The 15,472-nt window shown below is 34.2% G+C and overlaps 3 protein-coding genes across 4 annotated transcripts; all 3 read right to left on the bottom strand.

Annotated features, from left to right (window-relative positions):
- Nucleotides 1–1,059: 1,059 nt before the first annotated feature.
- LOC148696059 (protein LEAD-SENSITIVE 1-like) lies at nucleotides 1,060–2,411 on the bottom strand. Its single transcript, XM_088696273.1, has 2 exons — nucleotides 2,304–2,411; nucleotides 1,060–1,967 (listed from the first exon to the last, which is right to left on the bottom strand). The coding sequence occupies exons 1-2, from the start codon at nucleotides 2,395–2,397 to the stop codon at nucleotides 1,273–1,275; spliced, it is 789 nt and encodes a 262-aa protein (XP_088552399.1). The 5' UTR covers nucleotides 2,398–2,411; the 3' UTR covers nucleotides 1,060–1,272.
- Nucleotides 2,412–10,319: 7,908 nt separating this feature from the next.
- LOC137735131 (LOB domain-containing protein 6-like) lies at nucleotides 10,320–12,199 on the bottom strand. Of its 2 annotated transcripts, none has more exons than XM_088697122.1 (3): nucleotides 12,069–12,199; nucleotides 11,039–11,692; nucleotides 10,320–10,619 (listed from the first exon to the last, which is right to left on the bottom strand). In XM_088697122.1, the coding sequence occupies exons 2-3, from the start codon at nucleotides 11,679–11,681 to the stop codon at nucleotides 10,558–10,560; spliced, it is 705 nt and encodes a 234-aa protein (XP_088553248.1). In that variant the 5' UTR covers nucleotides 11,682–11,692; nucleotides 12,069–12,199; the 3' UTR covers nucleotides 10,320–10,557. The 2 variants fall into 2 exon arrangements, with proteins under 2 accessions (XP_088553248.1, XP_068330613.2); XM_068474512.2 differs by lacking the exon at nucleotides 12,069–12,199 and adding an exon at nucleotides 11,966–12,062.
- A 462-nt stretch (nucleotides 12,200–12,661) lies between these two features.
- On the bottom strand, nucleotides 12,662–15,354 carry APEM9 (3-phosphoinositide-dependent protein kinase-1). Its single transcript, XM_068474511.2, has 6 exons — nucleotides 15,040–15,354; nucleotides 14,763–14,933; nucleotides 14,490–14,567; nucleotides 13,762–14,047; nucleotides 13,054–13,382; nucleotides 12,662–12,940 (listed from the first exon to the last, which is right to left on the bottom strand). Exons 1-6 carry the CDS (start codon nucleotides 15,138–15,140, stop codon nucleotides 12,811–12,813), a joined length of 1,095 nt encoding a protein of 364 aa, XP_068330612.2. The 5' UTR covers nucleotides 15,141–15,354; the 3' UTR covers nucleotides 12,662–12,810.
- Nucleotides 15,355–15,472: the final 118 nt, after the last annotated feature.

The following is a 15,472-nucleotide window of genomic DNA, read 5'->3' as shown; positions in this document are numbered from 1 at the left end:
ATAGTGAGATGGTTTTGTAAATGAATCTATTAAATGTGTTTCTTTTGGCCTACAAAAATGATCGAAGACGGGTTGAACTGATTATGTAAAAATGGTCGAGGACGGGTTGAACTGATTCTGCAAAAATAAATTCAACAAAAATGATTAAGGACGGGTTGAACTGATTTTGCAAAAATAGTCGAGGACGGGTTGAACTGATTCTGCAAAAATGATCGAGAACGAGTTGAGCTGACTCTGCAAAATAGTTGATGACGAGTTGAACTGATTCTGTATATATTTTCAAAACTGATTCTCTAAAAATAGTTGATGATGAGTTATGCTTATGACATATATTAATTTTGCTGGAGTTGTGAGGGCTGAGTTCTATTAACAGCTCTAAAGACTTAGGGTTATGACTGATATTCTAAAACATTGTTTTCATGTTTTTGGGCTGGACTTTAGTTGTTTTCATGTTTTTGTCTCTTATTGACATGTTTAAAAACTAGTGGAGTTACTTGAAATATAATGAAAGTTTTTATCTCTGTATATAAAGCTCCCTAATTTAAATTTAGTTCCAAAATTGCCTTTAATGTAGTTATTTATTTATTTTTACTATTACATATCTAACAAAAAAATTGATTTCATTTCACTTGGTTTGGATTACATCGGGAAATTTTGATTGCCTGGGATTTAACTTTTTCAATATAATCAATTAGGATGTCCATTTTTTACTGGTCATTGGGAGTTCAATCTTAACTGCTGAGGTTATAGTTCAACCAGCTAGTGATGAAAAGAAAAATGTGTTATAATTTGAGTAAAACAGTAGTGTCGTGTGATCCTACTCACCAAAATATCACTCTTTTAGTGCACAAAACCCACAAATCCAATTATTAACTAGTGATCGACAAAAAGAAAAAGGAAAAAAAAGAACTTATTAACTAGTGGATTTTATCCATTATATCGATCGTTACTAGAATTATGGGATCGTTCTTATATGATAGATTTTTCAGTGCGCTAGAAACAAGAATATTGCAGTTTTTCATATGACCAGATTGGAGTTAACCTAAAACATTAGCCGAAAAAGGGAAATTATTCATTCTTACATTTCCAAGTTTAAAGATCAAAGTAATACATAATCAAGACACACGTCTCAGTTGTTATAGTTAAATAAGATGACTGAATTTCAATCATCGAATCCAAACTAATAGCTAACTTAGCTTACAACATGAGTTTATTACAAATCAAATATAATTGATGCAAGCATAATATTAAGAGGTTTGTTTAGTAAAGATATCACGTAATCATGTAGGATGATTGAGTGGGACGATCATCATCCCCCTCCGTCTCCGTTGTCTCTAGATACTCGCGGTCGTCTAACAGATCTTCATCATTGACATCCTCCTGCTCGTCATCATGTTTCTCGTTGAGCTTTCTAAGATGGGCTATAATTTCCCTGCAGGGCAAGTTAACATGAGTTTCAATAGTTTGTTTCAAAAGCATGTACTTGTCTGGATGATGAATAGACACGTCTTCCAGAAGCCTTTCCACGTTATGCTTCACAAACGCTTTGAACAAGATTTTAGCAGAATTTAAGGCAGAAAATGCCTGCCCGCTCAGACGTTTTCCTGTTTTGCAGAAAATCGCAAACGATTCGCAGTTGTTTTCAAACAGGTTATAGTCCCCGAAACCCTGTTCCTTGTCGAGCAATTCCGTGGCGCGAGGTATGACTTTGTCAGCTGAATTGGATCGACCCGTCGTGCAAGTTCCTGGAAATTTCAATAGGAAGTGAGCCTGAGAGACTCCGTATTCGAAGCGGTAAAGCCCATGGCCGTCTAGGAAGTAGTCGACGCAAGTTTTGATCACTCCTCGTGCCATATCTGGGTGATGCCCGCAGTTTTTGCATTTAGTAATCCAAAACATCCATAATTTCTTTTTTGCAACTTGTGTTCTGGTGTAGTGGATCACCCTATCTGCCTCCACGCATATTCCTGAATATGTATATAACCAAAAGCCAAATATGTATAAAATAAATTAAATAAATTATTGTGAGAGTGAATTAGGGGTGTTAGGTCAGATGTGGAAGTTAAAATTAGAGGAGTGTTTTTTTTTTTAACAGCCAAAAATAGTTTTTAACTTTGTTTAACAGAGAAAATTTAGATGTACTTCTAACTCGTAAAAACGCTTTAAAGAGAAATCATATACCAAATGCCTCTTCAGAAAGCATTTACACTATTCCACAAGACACTTGAACTTTTTAAAACAATTTTAACATATTTATATAGAGGCACTTAGAAACAATGACAAACATGCTCTTAATTACTGACCATGGTGGGAGTATGTGTGCAGTGCTCTATAGGTATAGACGTGATCTCCCGGCTTGATCTGGGACTTATCAACCTTGTTTGAGAACAGTCCCATCTCTCTCTCTCTCTCTCTCTGATGGTTGCTCGATCGATCTTTTGAGAGACAAGTGTAGCAATTACTGTGATTAGCTAGAATCAGCTGTTACGACTTTTTATAGCCAACAATGGGGCAGTCAAATGGTCTTACAAGAATCAATAGGACCGATTAATAATAATGATCATGATAATTAATTAATCATACTAGAAGCACTAAAATAATCTAATTAGTACTGTTAGTGAGAGTGGGATGAAACCGTGTTACTTGTACAAATTAACTAAACATACAAACTGCCAATTTGCCAAGTTGGATTTTATCTAAAGAGCAAGACTTTGGAAGAGGGAGTTGACCTTAATTAGCTATTATGCCCAAACTGCGAATTTGCCAAGTTGGATTTTATCTAAAGAGCAAGACTTTGGGAGAGGGAGTTGACCTTAATTAGCTATTATGCCCGCACTGATTAATATTTGTGCATCGCTTTCCTTAATTTTACAACTTTATCACAAAAATATTGCATAACATACATGTAGTTGCATACTTTCTAAATAGTATTCATCCTATATCGTCATGCCATAATATACACAAAAATAAAATAAAACGTAAGTAGATAAAAATAGGGATGGGGCTTGAATTCAAATCACTAAATACATAATACACAAGTAGTTGCATACGTTCTAAATAGTATTGTAGTTCAATCATTGATACACATACTTCCTATCACTTGTACATTTTAGTTTATCTACTGGTGAAATCTTAAAAACAAATTTATAAAGACTTCGCCAGACGAGATGGGACAATTTCTTCGGACGAAAAAAATAATAAAAACTTTTAAAATATTATTCGACGAAATAATAAAAAGTTTGTCGGTCAAAGTGAAAGTATTTGTCGAGCAAGTGTGTATTTTATGATTTAGGGTTTATAGTTCGTCGGGCAAAATGTAACCTTTTCGCATAATCAATTTCTTTGAAGATTTTTGCAATCTGCCAAATTAATTAATTTCAACAATTCAATCGTCAATTAGTTGGCATATACTCGAAGATGGCATATGCCAAAATCACCCAAGGATCATGTAACGAGACCAAATCTTTCAGCGATTAGAAACATATCATCACAATTTAGCGGTTTTAGTTTCAATTTTTTTAGAATACAATAAACGAACCCGATCATCAATTTAACATATTTACATATTAGTGGTTACCACAAAATGCTACGTTTGATTTAATAAAAGTATATAATAAACATTAAGTGTTTGTTGAATCTATTGCATGTTTTGATTGGATACGTACTCAACTAAACTAATTTTCACGATCCATCCGTCAAACTTGTTTGAATATAGTATGAAATCGCATACGCCAAAATCACGAAAAACAAACTTTTAGGGACGGTTTAACGGTCATATCACCTTTGATTTTGATGATCTTTTGCAAGGATGCTAATTGAGGATAAAACCACGCACTGAATTAACCTAATCATCAAATTTGATGATCTATTAATCATTTGAAAAATAAATATATAAATAAATAAAATGGGAAATTTTTGAATTTTTTTTGTTTTCCTGACGAAATTTAGGCAACAACATTGAATTCGTCGGGCAAACTTTCAAATTTCCTTTTTTCTCAAAAATTAATTTTCTCCCAAATTAAAGGGTTTGCCCGACGAAATATGTAGAATTGTTGGGCACAGGTATGTTCCAACCATTTTTTCGCCAAAAATTAAACTGGGCGAGCATTTTTGTGCAATATTTGCCCGATGAAAAACAAGTTTATAATAAACATGTCACTTTTTTATGTATTCCTGAAGAATTGGTTCGTAGGACAAAATTCCTAATATTTTATAACAGTCCCGAGAGCCTTCATCTTCTTTGCGCTGCAAATTCCTCTCTCTCTCTCTCTGCAAATTTCCTCCCTCTCTGCAAACTCTCATCCCCCTCTCAGCTCTCTCTCACTCGCCATCTCTGCTCTCTATCTCTTTCGCCCTCTCACTCTCGAGCTCTCACAAAATTATGTGAGAAGAATTTGGCGCAAGGTAAAGGATGGGTATGGGGAAGAATTTGGGGGTTTTGGGGAATGGGAGTGGGGACAGTGTGGGGAATGGGGGAACGACAGGACGGGGAGGGTGTGTGGGATTACAGTTATTAAAAAAATTTAGAAATATTAAAAATTTAAGGAAATATTAGATATATTAGAAATTTGTAAGAAATATTATAAATTTTTAGGAAATATTATAAATTTTTAGAAATATTAGAAAATTGTACGAATTATTTACTTTTAGAAATATTAGAATTTGTAGAATTTTTTTTCACATTTGTAGTCATCACGCACTGCATCGCCCTCATTGGTCTGGGATGCCTGATTTGCCCGACGTATCACCCGCATAACGGAAGGCAAGATCAGAGTCGTTTACGACCAACGACATCAACTAGTAGACGTCAAAGCTGTCTAACTCATGACATGGGAGTCATCATTTGTACCAAGTGCTTCATGAAAGCCCCTACATGGAAGAAGCTCACCGCGAGGTGAAGGAAGTGATGATGATAGAGATCTCAGTAAGTGTGCTTTTTAAATTTATTAATTTTACTTGTTTAGTGTATTTTTTAAAACTAACACTTTTTTTGTCTATTTCAGGTCAGCTTTGACTTCGACATGGAAGAGCCAGGCATGTCCAAGTACATAATCTGGGGGTAGACTGATCGGTTCAATGAGTGGAAGTGTGAGCTGCACAAGTACTACGAGACTTGTGCATCTTTTGCTATAGCTTTGACCGATCCACCCGTGGAGTTTGTGGGACGAGTGACACTAGCTCTGTGATCATTTTCAGAGCCGGAAATTTCTAGTAATTTTTTAAAATTTAATATTAATTTTATTTTTTTAGTTTAATGAATTTTTTTTATTCACAACAGAATATTGAAATCGATGGCAAACAAGACTAACCTTTAAGCTTTTGGTCGAGGAATCTACTTCATCTAGTTCTTAGCTTGCAAGCGGAACGTTTTTTTTTTTTTTTTTCAATTTTAATATAATTGTACGAATACCTTAATTTTGATGTATATAAATAAATTTTTTATATTGTGAATTTTTTTGAGATTAATATAATAAAATTTATTTATTTATTTGAATAAAATCGAATTTAAATTACAAATTTTTTAAAAAATAAAAAGTTTGTCCAATGAACTTCGTCGCGCATGCATTTTGTATTTCTTTTCTTTCTTTAAATTCTTTGCTTGACAAATGTTTTGTCGGGTCAAATATTTTTTATTTTTTTATTTCCAAAAAAATACAACTATGCCTGATGAAATGTTGTCGTTGAGCAAGTTAGCTTCGTCGGGTCAAGTTGGTCAATGCACTTGGTTCGACGAAATTGTCGTCAGTCAAATAGTATCTGCCCGATGAAATTTTAAAATTTGTGGAGCAAAAGTTTGTGCTACGACCTTTGCCCGACGAATTTTAATCAGGCAAAACATTAAGCAACAAAATCTTATTTGACCCGACGGAATCCTTTGGTTTGAAAATGGTGTTCTTTTAGTAGTGACCAGACTTCCAATAGTTTGTTTCAATTGTATGTGCTTGTCCGGGTGATGAACATTATAAGATTGAAGGAGAAATGAAGATATCAGAAGATTCCTTCAACGATTAAGAAACTTCAACTTGGTTAGATTCGGACACCTCATAATCCTACAGCTTTACATTATATTAATGTCAGCCACCCATCTTATAAAAGTTTAGACTTGGCATGCGTGGTCTTACCGGAATTAAGCAACACTGACTCGGTAATAGTAATTTTAATATGAGATAATTTTACATATACCAAACGAACTTGCTAAGTAGAAGAGGAGTGGGGACGGAAATCGTGTTAAACTGTTAATACACAAATTGCTGTTCATTCATTTGGCTCACCAGTGCGGCGATGGTGACGACGACTTCAACAGTTTCTTTACTGCCATTATTTATGTTTGGGCCTAATCTATATTTTTTGGGCCTTATTTCGTATTATTTATTTATTTTTTTTGTTTGTTTGAATGAAATACTCAGTTGATTTATAAAAAAAAAAAAAAAAAATTACACGGTCCATGCAAATTGCCAATTTGCAACGATGGATCTAAAGACTCTCAGAGTCGACCTAATTGACTAATTAGTCTGTCTTATGTAATGATAACATGACATTACTTGATCATTAATTTATTTATTTATTGATTTTGAACTCTTTATTTTACATTTTTGTTGTCGAGAGAACTCTTTAGTCTACTTAATACCAACAAAAAATACATACAAGTTGACAAGACAGATCAAAGATAGTCTCAAAAAGTTGAACTTTGTTAATACGCAATAATAACAACAGGAAGTTTTTAGCGAATAGTGTTATTCACACATATTTTTTTACCTACTACATTCTTCTTTCAATTTTTGACCGGATTATCCACTAAATTGAAAAGACCAAATGACATAAACAACATAGTTTGTATGAAAGGTAAAAAATAGTGTGTAGATAGCACCGCTATTTTTTGTTTGTGCATCTCCCTCTATTCAAGTGCAGCACGACCTCAGAATATAAAATTATTGTTAGAAACAATTGGATATATATGTTAAATTATATCCAATTATTCATGTATCCATTATTTGTTTCTAAACCATTGATCCCTAGCCTTTTCAGTTTTTTATTAGCTCCTCTGGGTTCTTGTCATAGATATATAGAGGTGCGAGCACCCCTCCTGAATAGAATACCAATACATACAAGCAAATGGTCAACTATGTACATACTGGACTACTGTAAACGTAATCACAAAGATTAGTCTAATAGCATAACGACTTGGTGATGTTATAAGATTCACGTCAAACAGATGTACGGCTTCTGCAACATGATTTTTAAAATTAAGCTAAACTTAATTGAGTCGGTAGTTGAGTGTGCGTGGTGGCTAATATTTCTACAAAAAAGAAAACTAAAAATAAAAGCACTTAGTATTATCTTTCCGAAATCCTTTTCCATCGCATCCCTTCGTTGGAGGAGTAGCGGAATTAGCCACATCGATCGTACAAAAAAAGAATTGGGAAGTCGAAGGGTTTGGGGAAAAGAAAATGGTGGGGAACTTTAGGATTTTGGAAAAAAAAAAAGTTTGTGAGGGAAAATGAGAGTAAATCTTTGAATTTAAAGAAATGAAAATTAATGAAAAATGCTTGAAAACTTTGAGTTTTAATCAAAATGACAAAAATGTGTTGTAAGTGAATAGTACCATTTTAGAATAAAAATGTCTTTTTTCGTTAAAGTGAATAGGACTGGGAGTGTTTTGTTAAAACTCCCTTTAAAGAACCCATTTGACCTTTGCGTGACGAAACATTCATTGCGCAAATTTTGTAGTAAATACTACGATTTTAATTCATTTCTTACCGACTCACTATCCACGATGAAAGACTCGTCCTTCCACACTTTGTGCAACAACACCTTCATTGCATAAACTTTGTAGTAAATACTTAGTCTTAAAAACCAACCATTCGAGATCGTTTGTCGCTATGACAATCCCGTCGCGCAAAGATTTCACGGGAAAATAACCATCGCGCGAGGTTTTGGCACCAAATTTCTCCCCACCCGCGTTTTTTCTAACCCTTTGAGCAATGAACAGTTGGTGTCGTGGAGCAAATACCTTTTGCGAGACTAATATGTTTGTCGCATAAGGTGTTTAATATTTTTTTTTTGTCAACACGTTTTTTTAGCAACAAAAAGTCTTCTGTCGCGTAAAGTCTCGTCACGTAAATAGTTTTGTCTACTATTGTAAGAGCATGTTTGTCATTGTTTCTCTGAAAAGGGCTTTTATTATTAAAATCTAAGTGCTTTATAGAATAGCATAAATACATTCCAAAGAAACATTTAGAATATAATTTTTCCAAAAAGCGTTTTTACGAGTCAAAAACACATTTATATTTTTTTGTCAAACGAAGCCAATAAGTATTTTTTTAATGTTAGAAAACGCTTAATTTGAACTCTTTAGGAAGCAATGCACGCTTGACCCAACACCCCTAATTCACTCTCAGGATAGTTTTATTAGTTTTTTTATTTTTCACCAAATAAATTTATTTATTTTCATTAGTTTTCCTGATAGAATTTTGGTTATATACATATTCAGAATATTGTTATATACATATTCAGAAATATGCGTGGAGGGGCAGATCAAGGAATTATTTAAGGATTGTTGAGTATAATTTAACGGGGTTTCGATAAATAAAAAAACTTAAAAGGCTAGGGATCAACGGTTTAGAAACAAATAATGGAGACATGAATAATTTAACATATATATATCCATTTGACAAAATTTAATTTCTAACAATAATTTTATATTCCAAGGTCACGCCGTACTTGAACAGAGGGAGATGCACAAACAAAAACTTACGGTGATATCTACACATAATTTTTTACTTCTTATACAAATTATGTTGCTTATGTCCTTTGGTTTTTTCAATTTAGTGGATTTGACGGTTAAAAATTAGATACGAATGTGGTAGTTAAAAAAATATGTGTGAATAACACTACTCACTAAAAACTTCTTCTTGTTATTATTGCGTATTAACAACGGCCAACTTTTTGAGACTGTCTTTGATCTGTCTTGTCAACTTGTATGTATTTTTGTTGGTATTAAGTAAAATAAAGAGTTCTCTCGACAACAAAAATGTAAAATAAAGAGTTTAAAATCAATAGATAAATAAATTAATGATCAAGTAACGTCATGTTATCATTACATAAGACAAAGTAATTAGTCAATTAGGTCGACTCTGAGAATCTTTAGATCCATCTTTGCAAATTGGCAATTTGCATGGACCGTGTAATTTTTTTATTTTATTTTAGGTCAAGTGAGCATTTCATTCAAACAAACAAACAAAAATACAAAGAAAACAAAACATGGCCCAAAAAAATATAGATTAGGCCCAAACAGACAATGGCAAGTCTTTGTCACCATCGCAACATTGGTGAACCATCACGTACGATATACTGATAATATCAAAAAGGAATAGTTTAATTGCGGTCCTTGGTCCTTAACTGTTATAAACTTAAACCTTATGCATTTTAGATTTTTTATTGAAGCCCATCTTCTGCTACGTAAATGACATAATAATAAAAGAGATGCAATAATACCAATAAAGATTCAACTGTTTTTTTTTTTTTTTTTTTTTTTTTTGCTGTCATTTACACTAAAAATTTAATTATTCAAAATTGCTTATGGGTTTTGATAAAAAAAATAAAAAAATTGCTTATGGGTGCATTCCAGATTATAAAAAAAAAGGATTTTATTTTATTTTTATAAATGAGTACATTTATGTAATAAAATTTGCCTATATTTACAGAAAAACGTGTGCACATTTTATATAGAAAACAATGGGTACATTTTATATTAAAAAAACAATGGTACATTTTAGATTAAAAAATAAATAGATTTTACTTAAAAAAATGGGCACAGTTTACATAAAAAATGGTACTTACAAAAAAAAAAAGGATACATTTTACATATAAAAAAATGGGTACATTATAAATAAATTATGGGTACAAATAAAAGGTTAAAGAAATTATGAGTACAAATAAAAGGTTAAAAAATAAGGGACAAAAAGAATTAATATATGGGTACAAATTAAAATTTAAAAGAAAATTGGTACAATTTAAAAAAGGGTTGCAAATTAAAAATGGGTACAATATGATAAAAAGTTTAGCCATAAATATAATATACCAACTGTAACGTTTCTAACACTAAATGAATATATTTAAAAATGAAACTTAATTGTCTTGACATGTAAATATTTTTTTTTTGAATAATTAATGGCGTTTATTAAAACCGAATGACCTTGATCAAAATTTGAAAATGAATAAGGTTATAATCAATGGAGTAGAAAAAATAAGGATGATAACCTAATTTCTTCTAACAAAAATAAAAATAAAAGTTCAGTAGATAAAAATATGGACGGGGCTTGAGTTCAAATCACGTAATACATAATATACATGTAGCTGCATACGTTTTGAATAGTATTGTAGTTCAATTACTGTCACACATACTTTGTGTCACTTGTTGTTTATCTACAAGTGAAAGATTAAAAGAAAAAACTGACACATGTATATTGTTCTTTCTTCAAGCAGTCACGCTTAAGATGAAAGAAGAGGGACGGGGCTTAAAACAATATATAATAAAATCTTTAATTAATGCAAGTATTATGATCCTCCTTCCCATATTGTGCCTTCTATCCTCTTGCCAATTATTTCATTAAATTGACCTACAACAACAAAACAAAAGAAATTTTGTTACATATGGTCAGGAAATAAATCACAACATAACAAATATATAATAAAAACAATAGTAAATAGTTCATTCGAATTCAATTTCTCGATTAGTTCTCCCCTCCCTTTAGTATAAAAACATCAATGTAGTAAAAAAAAAAATCTCCATTTAGTTATAACGTTAGGTATGTGCTATGTAGCTAGACACTGGTATAAGAGAAAACTTGTACCAAACTACGGAAAAATAGCCACGGGGAATATGAAAACTTAAACCCTAAACCCTAATTACCCAAGCCAGGAAAGAACATTGGATGAATAAGTTATAAGTAAAGATTGTCATAAGTTATATTTCAATCACGATGAAATGTATGTGATCAAATGAATATTGTCATGTATTATAAACAACAAATTTTACCTGTAAGATAATACCGCTGATTGATATTGTTGACTGAGTAATGCTGCTGTTGCTGGTGTATTGGAACAACAACAGAATCTACCATTTTTACTTGCTTTGCCACCTTCTGATGACTCTGTTGTTCACAATTTAAAGGGTAACCAAACGGGGCTGAATCCGGTATAACATCGTCGTTATCACGAAGATAACCCGAATTGTTAACATTAGTGATTCCATTAGTGATTCCACCATTCCAATTACCCACCAAATCCGACAAGGATTTGTTGAAACACAATCCCTTTTGCACTTGTAAAGGAACAGTATGGTTTTCACGATTCTGCTGCTGCTTATACCTTTTAAGCTCATCAGAAACCATCCTATACTCTCCGTACGCACCGAGCACTGGATCTTTTTGCCTACAAAGAGCTTCCCATACCAACGATTCAGCGACCTTTCTCCGATTGGGTTCCTCGACATTCTTCACCATCTTTGTTACGTTGCTGACCCCGAAAACTTTGTGCACGGCGAGGAATTCCCGAGTTCTATCAGCAGGAAAATACGGTGCCAATATGCAACCAGCATGACACTTTTTCCTTTGATGTTTGCATGCTGCACATGCCGGTTGTGTTGATCCTGCTGTGCCATTGTTATTCGTCCTCTGCATGATCTTAAACCCTATATATATATACACTACTTTAATAAATTAAAACAAATTCAATTGGATATAATACCAACAAGAGCAATTGGTTAACATGATTGCGAAAGAAAAAAAAGTAATCAACGAAAATTCAATTAACTTTTTCTATTTATAAGAAAGGATTTTTCGAGTGCGAGCCTTGGCACAACAGAAATATTGCTTATTTATGATCGAAAGGTCACGGTTTGAGTCGTGAAAATAACCTCTTTGCAAAGTAAAGTAAGGCTATATAACATAGATGTTCACCAAACCTTCTAAAAATGGAGTCTTGTTGGCTTGAGGTCACTTCTTTTTAAAAAAATGAGATTTCATTCAAGTAACTTAAACAAAGAGAGGAACAAGAAGCTTACGAACCTTGTTGGTATAAAAAATAGAAATGGCCTGGCGGAGAAGGCTTTAAATCTTATATCTGAAAAGTACGTAGCATGTAAAGATGGCACGCCTCTGGGTTAAAAAGAATGACTTGTGCAGGGTTGATCAGGGTTTTAGGTAGCTCACAGCAAGAAAGAGACTTGTATGGAAAACAATAAAATAATTGGAGATGATTTTTGGTAATCAGTAGGTGTCTTGGACTATTGGGCGCACAGCCCACTTCCTCGGCACTCAAGCTCAAGCCCACATTTAGTATTTGCAACGAAAAGCCCAGTCATATCGTTAGCCCCGTCCAGTGAGACTAATGTGTTAAGTGTACTCAAACATGACCACGTGAAGTTACCATTATACTTAAATTCGGGCGTGCATTCGTTTTTGATTGATATACAGTGACTTGTGTGACGATTCCAACTAGTTTCCTTTGTTACATTGGAGAGTTTCAAACCCTGTACACAACCTTCTCCTCACCCTACCCACCCTCATCGCTAGGCTTTGATTATTCCAATTTCATTTACCTGTGACCAAATCAAAAACCAACCAAAAGAAATGAGCAAAAACAAAATGCAACAGACAGGTTTTCTCATTCAACAACCCAGATTTTTATCATTGCTTTTGGCAGTTTAGTAGTTCATACTAATGCACTTTCACACTACAGAAATCTGCTATTGGCAGTTGGTTTTCATAGTAAAGAACGAATATTCAAGGGAGAACGCCTAAAATTGAATCACCGGCCTCCTTGTGTTGCAGCGGCAAGAGGTTGAACAGCAGCTAAAGGATTCACCTGGTATGAAAATGCAAGCTGCCACAAGTCCACCAGAGCTTTCTTCATTGTCAAAGCTTGTCTCTGAATAGTCCTGTGACGAACAAATATATATTTGCGAAATCTCAAATGATTACCACGGGAATGGAATCAATAGTTTGACATGGGCATTGAAGACATGCATGTTGATTATGGAGTATAACTCACCTCTTTATGGTAGCTTGTTTTCTCCGCAAAATGTAATATATGAGCAAAATCAAGAATCCCGAGACAATCTTTCCATTAGATATTACCACCCGAGCACTACCAAATTTCAGAGTGATTGTACGGAACCACCAGACACATGGTTCCAACTTTTTGGACAGATTGAAAACTGTTTGTTTCTTAACAGTCCCTCCATATCTGGCTTTTGGATATCCGGCAGGCACAGCTATCTGCTCCACATCATAGTTGTCCTCCAGTGAAGATGACAGGGATCCTTGCGGTGAGTTTGTGGCTTTAACAGAATGTAGTGAGTGTAATCTTCTCAAAAGTACCTAGAAAGACATGGAAGACTCTGAACTGGTATCAATTCTTTTAACCTATGACTTCGATTAACATAACATACCATTCTAAATTAAGTTATATTCACACGAATTAGCATTATGGCAAGAATTCAAGAAAAGAAATAAGTTAGAGGACAGTGTCATAGCACATGGAAGAAACTTCTTCAATAAGCGACTCAGCCATACTTGTACTTAGTAAGGAGTGCGGCTTGCCATTCAAGAGGCAGACATAATTTACGATGAATAGGGGTAACGATAAAAAAAGTGAAATTTGTTTATATTTAATAGACATAAAGTACAAACAATAGGACCACCTCAATCAATTGTCGCAGTGCCGAGTCTAACATAAGATGCATATAGATGTAGTTACCTGTCTCCTATCCTCAGGTAATTCAGCAGTCTCAACCCAAGAGGTTGCAAGCTTGACATCATTCAAAATGGTTCCCAGAAGCTTCAGCACATAGACCTCAACTACTTCTACATACTTGTCAACTCCCAGAACAAAATGCTCATCACTTCTTTTTGCATTATCCGCAAATTTTTCTGTACTAGAAAGAACATAGTATTGTTCATCCACAAAACTCCAGCTGCTAAGGAACTCTTCCAGAAATTCTTGAATACCAAGGGAATGCCCTTCTGATATATAAAAACATACCCTGACAAACAAGATAAGACAGAAAAATGAAACTGAAAAATCCAGTTATGCTTGGCGAGATTCTTTCTGTTTAAAAGGCTAAAAGCAATGTGAAAATCATGTAAAAAAAGTGTTGTTATGGGTCAAACTTAGAGATCTTTTTGCAGACATCTATATATTTGGTTTTCAACTGGGTTGGACAAAAATAAAGAGGATTTTTCAGGAATCATTTTAAGTTTACACCGTTATAATTACTTTCTTACAGTTATATCGACCTCCTTTTCAAACAAATAGAATTTCAATGTAAGAACTTTAAACAATACACACTTTTGGATAGGTCCAAGAGAAGCGGTAAGCATCGCCCTGAACAGTGGTTTTTCTAAGTCCATCAATGGTTGAAATCGTAAAATCAAACGATATGAAATGTTAATCAAAAGAATAACTTGAGTCACAGATGAGAGTACCCAGTGAGAAGAGCTTGAACAGGGATAGTACCAACAGAGGCAAACAATGGTTTGAGCTCATTCAGAATCTCTGATGTCCTGCATGAACCAATCACATCCACAATATCAAACATTCAATATTCCGTGAATATAGCGGGTTATCGATACCAATCCCAATCCAATCCTAACAAGGCCAAATTGTGCTTTTGTAAACTTTCATTGTGTGCAAGCAATCAATCCCACAAAAAATGAAGTTACTACATTCATAAGAACAAATGAATTGAAGATACATACCTTCCAAGTTGTTTTAAGGATTGCACAAGCACCATACCGGCCGATTCCGACATGTCGTAGAGCTCGAAGCGGTCGCCGTCGGCTTCAAGGTGTTGACTGTGTTGTGAAAGAGGCTTCAGAATAGAGGAGGCTAATGAGGCTGCTTCCTCGTACATTGAGCAAACAAGGTAGCTGCAGCATGCAAAATAATCACATCACAGTTCGAAAAACAATCGGAGGAGACAAAATAATCCAATCCAATCCAATCCAATCCAACACTAGAGAACAACTGACCGACCTCTCGGAAAGCTCAATTTGCTCCCAGATGGCAGGGCCGGAGGCGGTGGACTCCATCCCTAACTCTGTTGAAGGAGACGAGCCATTTGCCTCCTTCTCCATTTTCGATCTCGCAGTAATCAACGCAGTCGCCCGAGAGAGAGATGGAACTTCACAGATTCTGTCGACAATTTTGGAAGACGAAAATCATTTGGCTAACCCTTTATTCTGTCGAGTGTCGACGGTTCTATCCAGGAATACGTCGTCATCCTTTTTTTTCTCACCTACAGCCTTTTGGTCAAATTCTCCAATAAAAAAATTAAAATGCCCTTAACTTAAGAAAATCACCAATGACTTATTTACAAGAGGTTTAGGTTCGATTTTCATCAAATGCGAATTTGAATCACATTATTGCTAATTTATTATGAGGTTAAGCCTACCCTGTCCCTTAATAT

The sequence above is a fragment of the Pyrus communis genome, chromosome 7 (genome assembly GCF_041283825.1).
Source record: "Pyrus communis isolate YQ-2024b chromosome 7, ASM4128382v1, whole genome shotgun sequence".
In the NCBI taxonomy this organism is placed as follows: domain Eukaryota; kingdom Viridiplantae; phylum Streptophyta; class Magnoliopsida; order Rosales; family Rosaceae; genus Pyrus; species Pyrus communis.
Note: the sequence above shows the minus strand (reverse complement) of the source record. Positions and strands in the feature narration are given on the sequence as shown.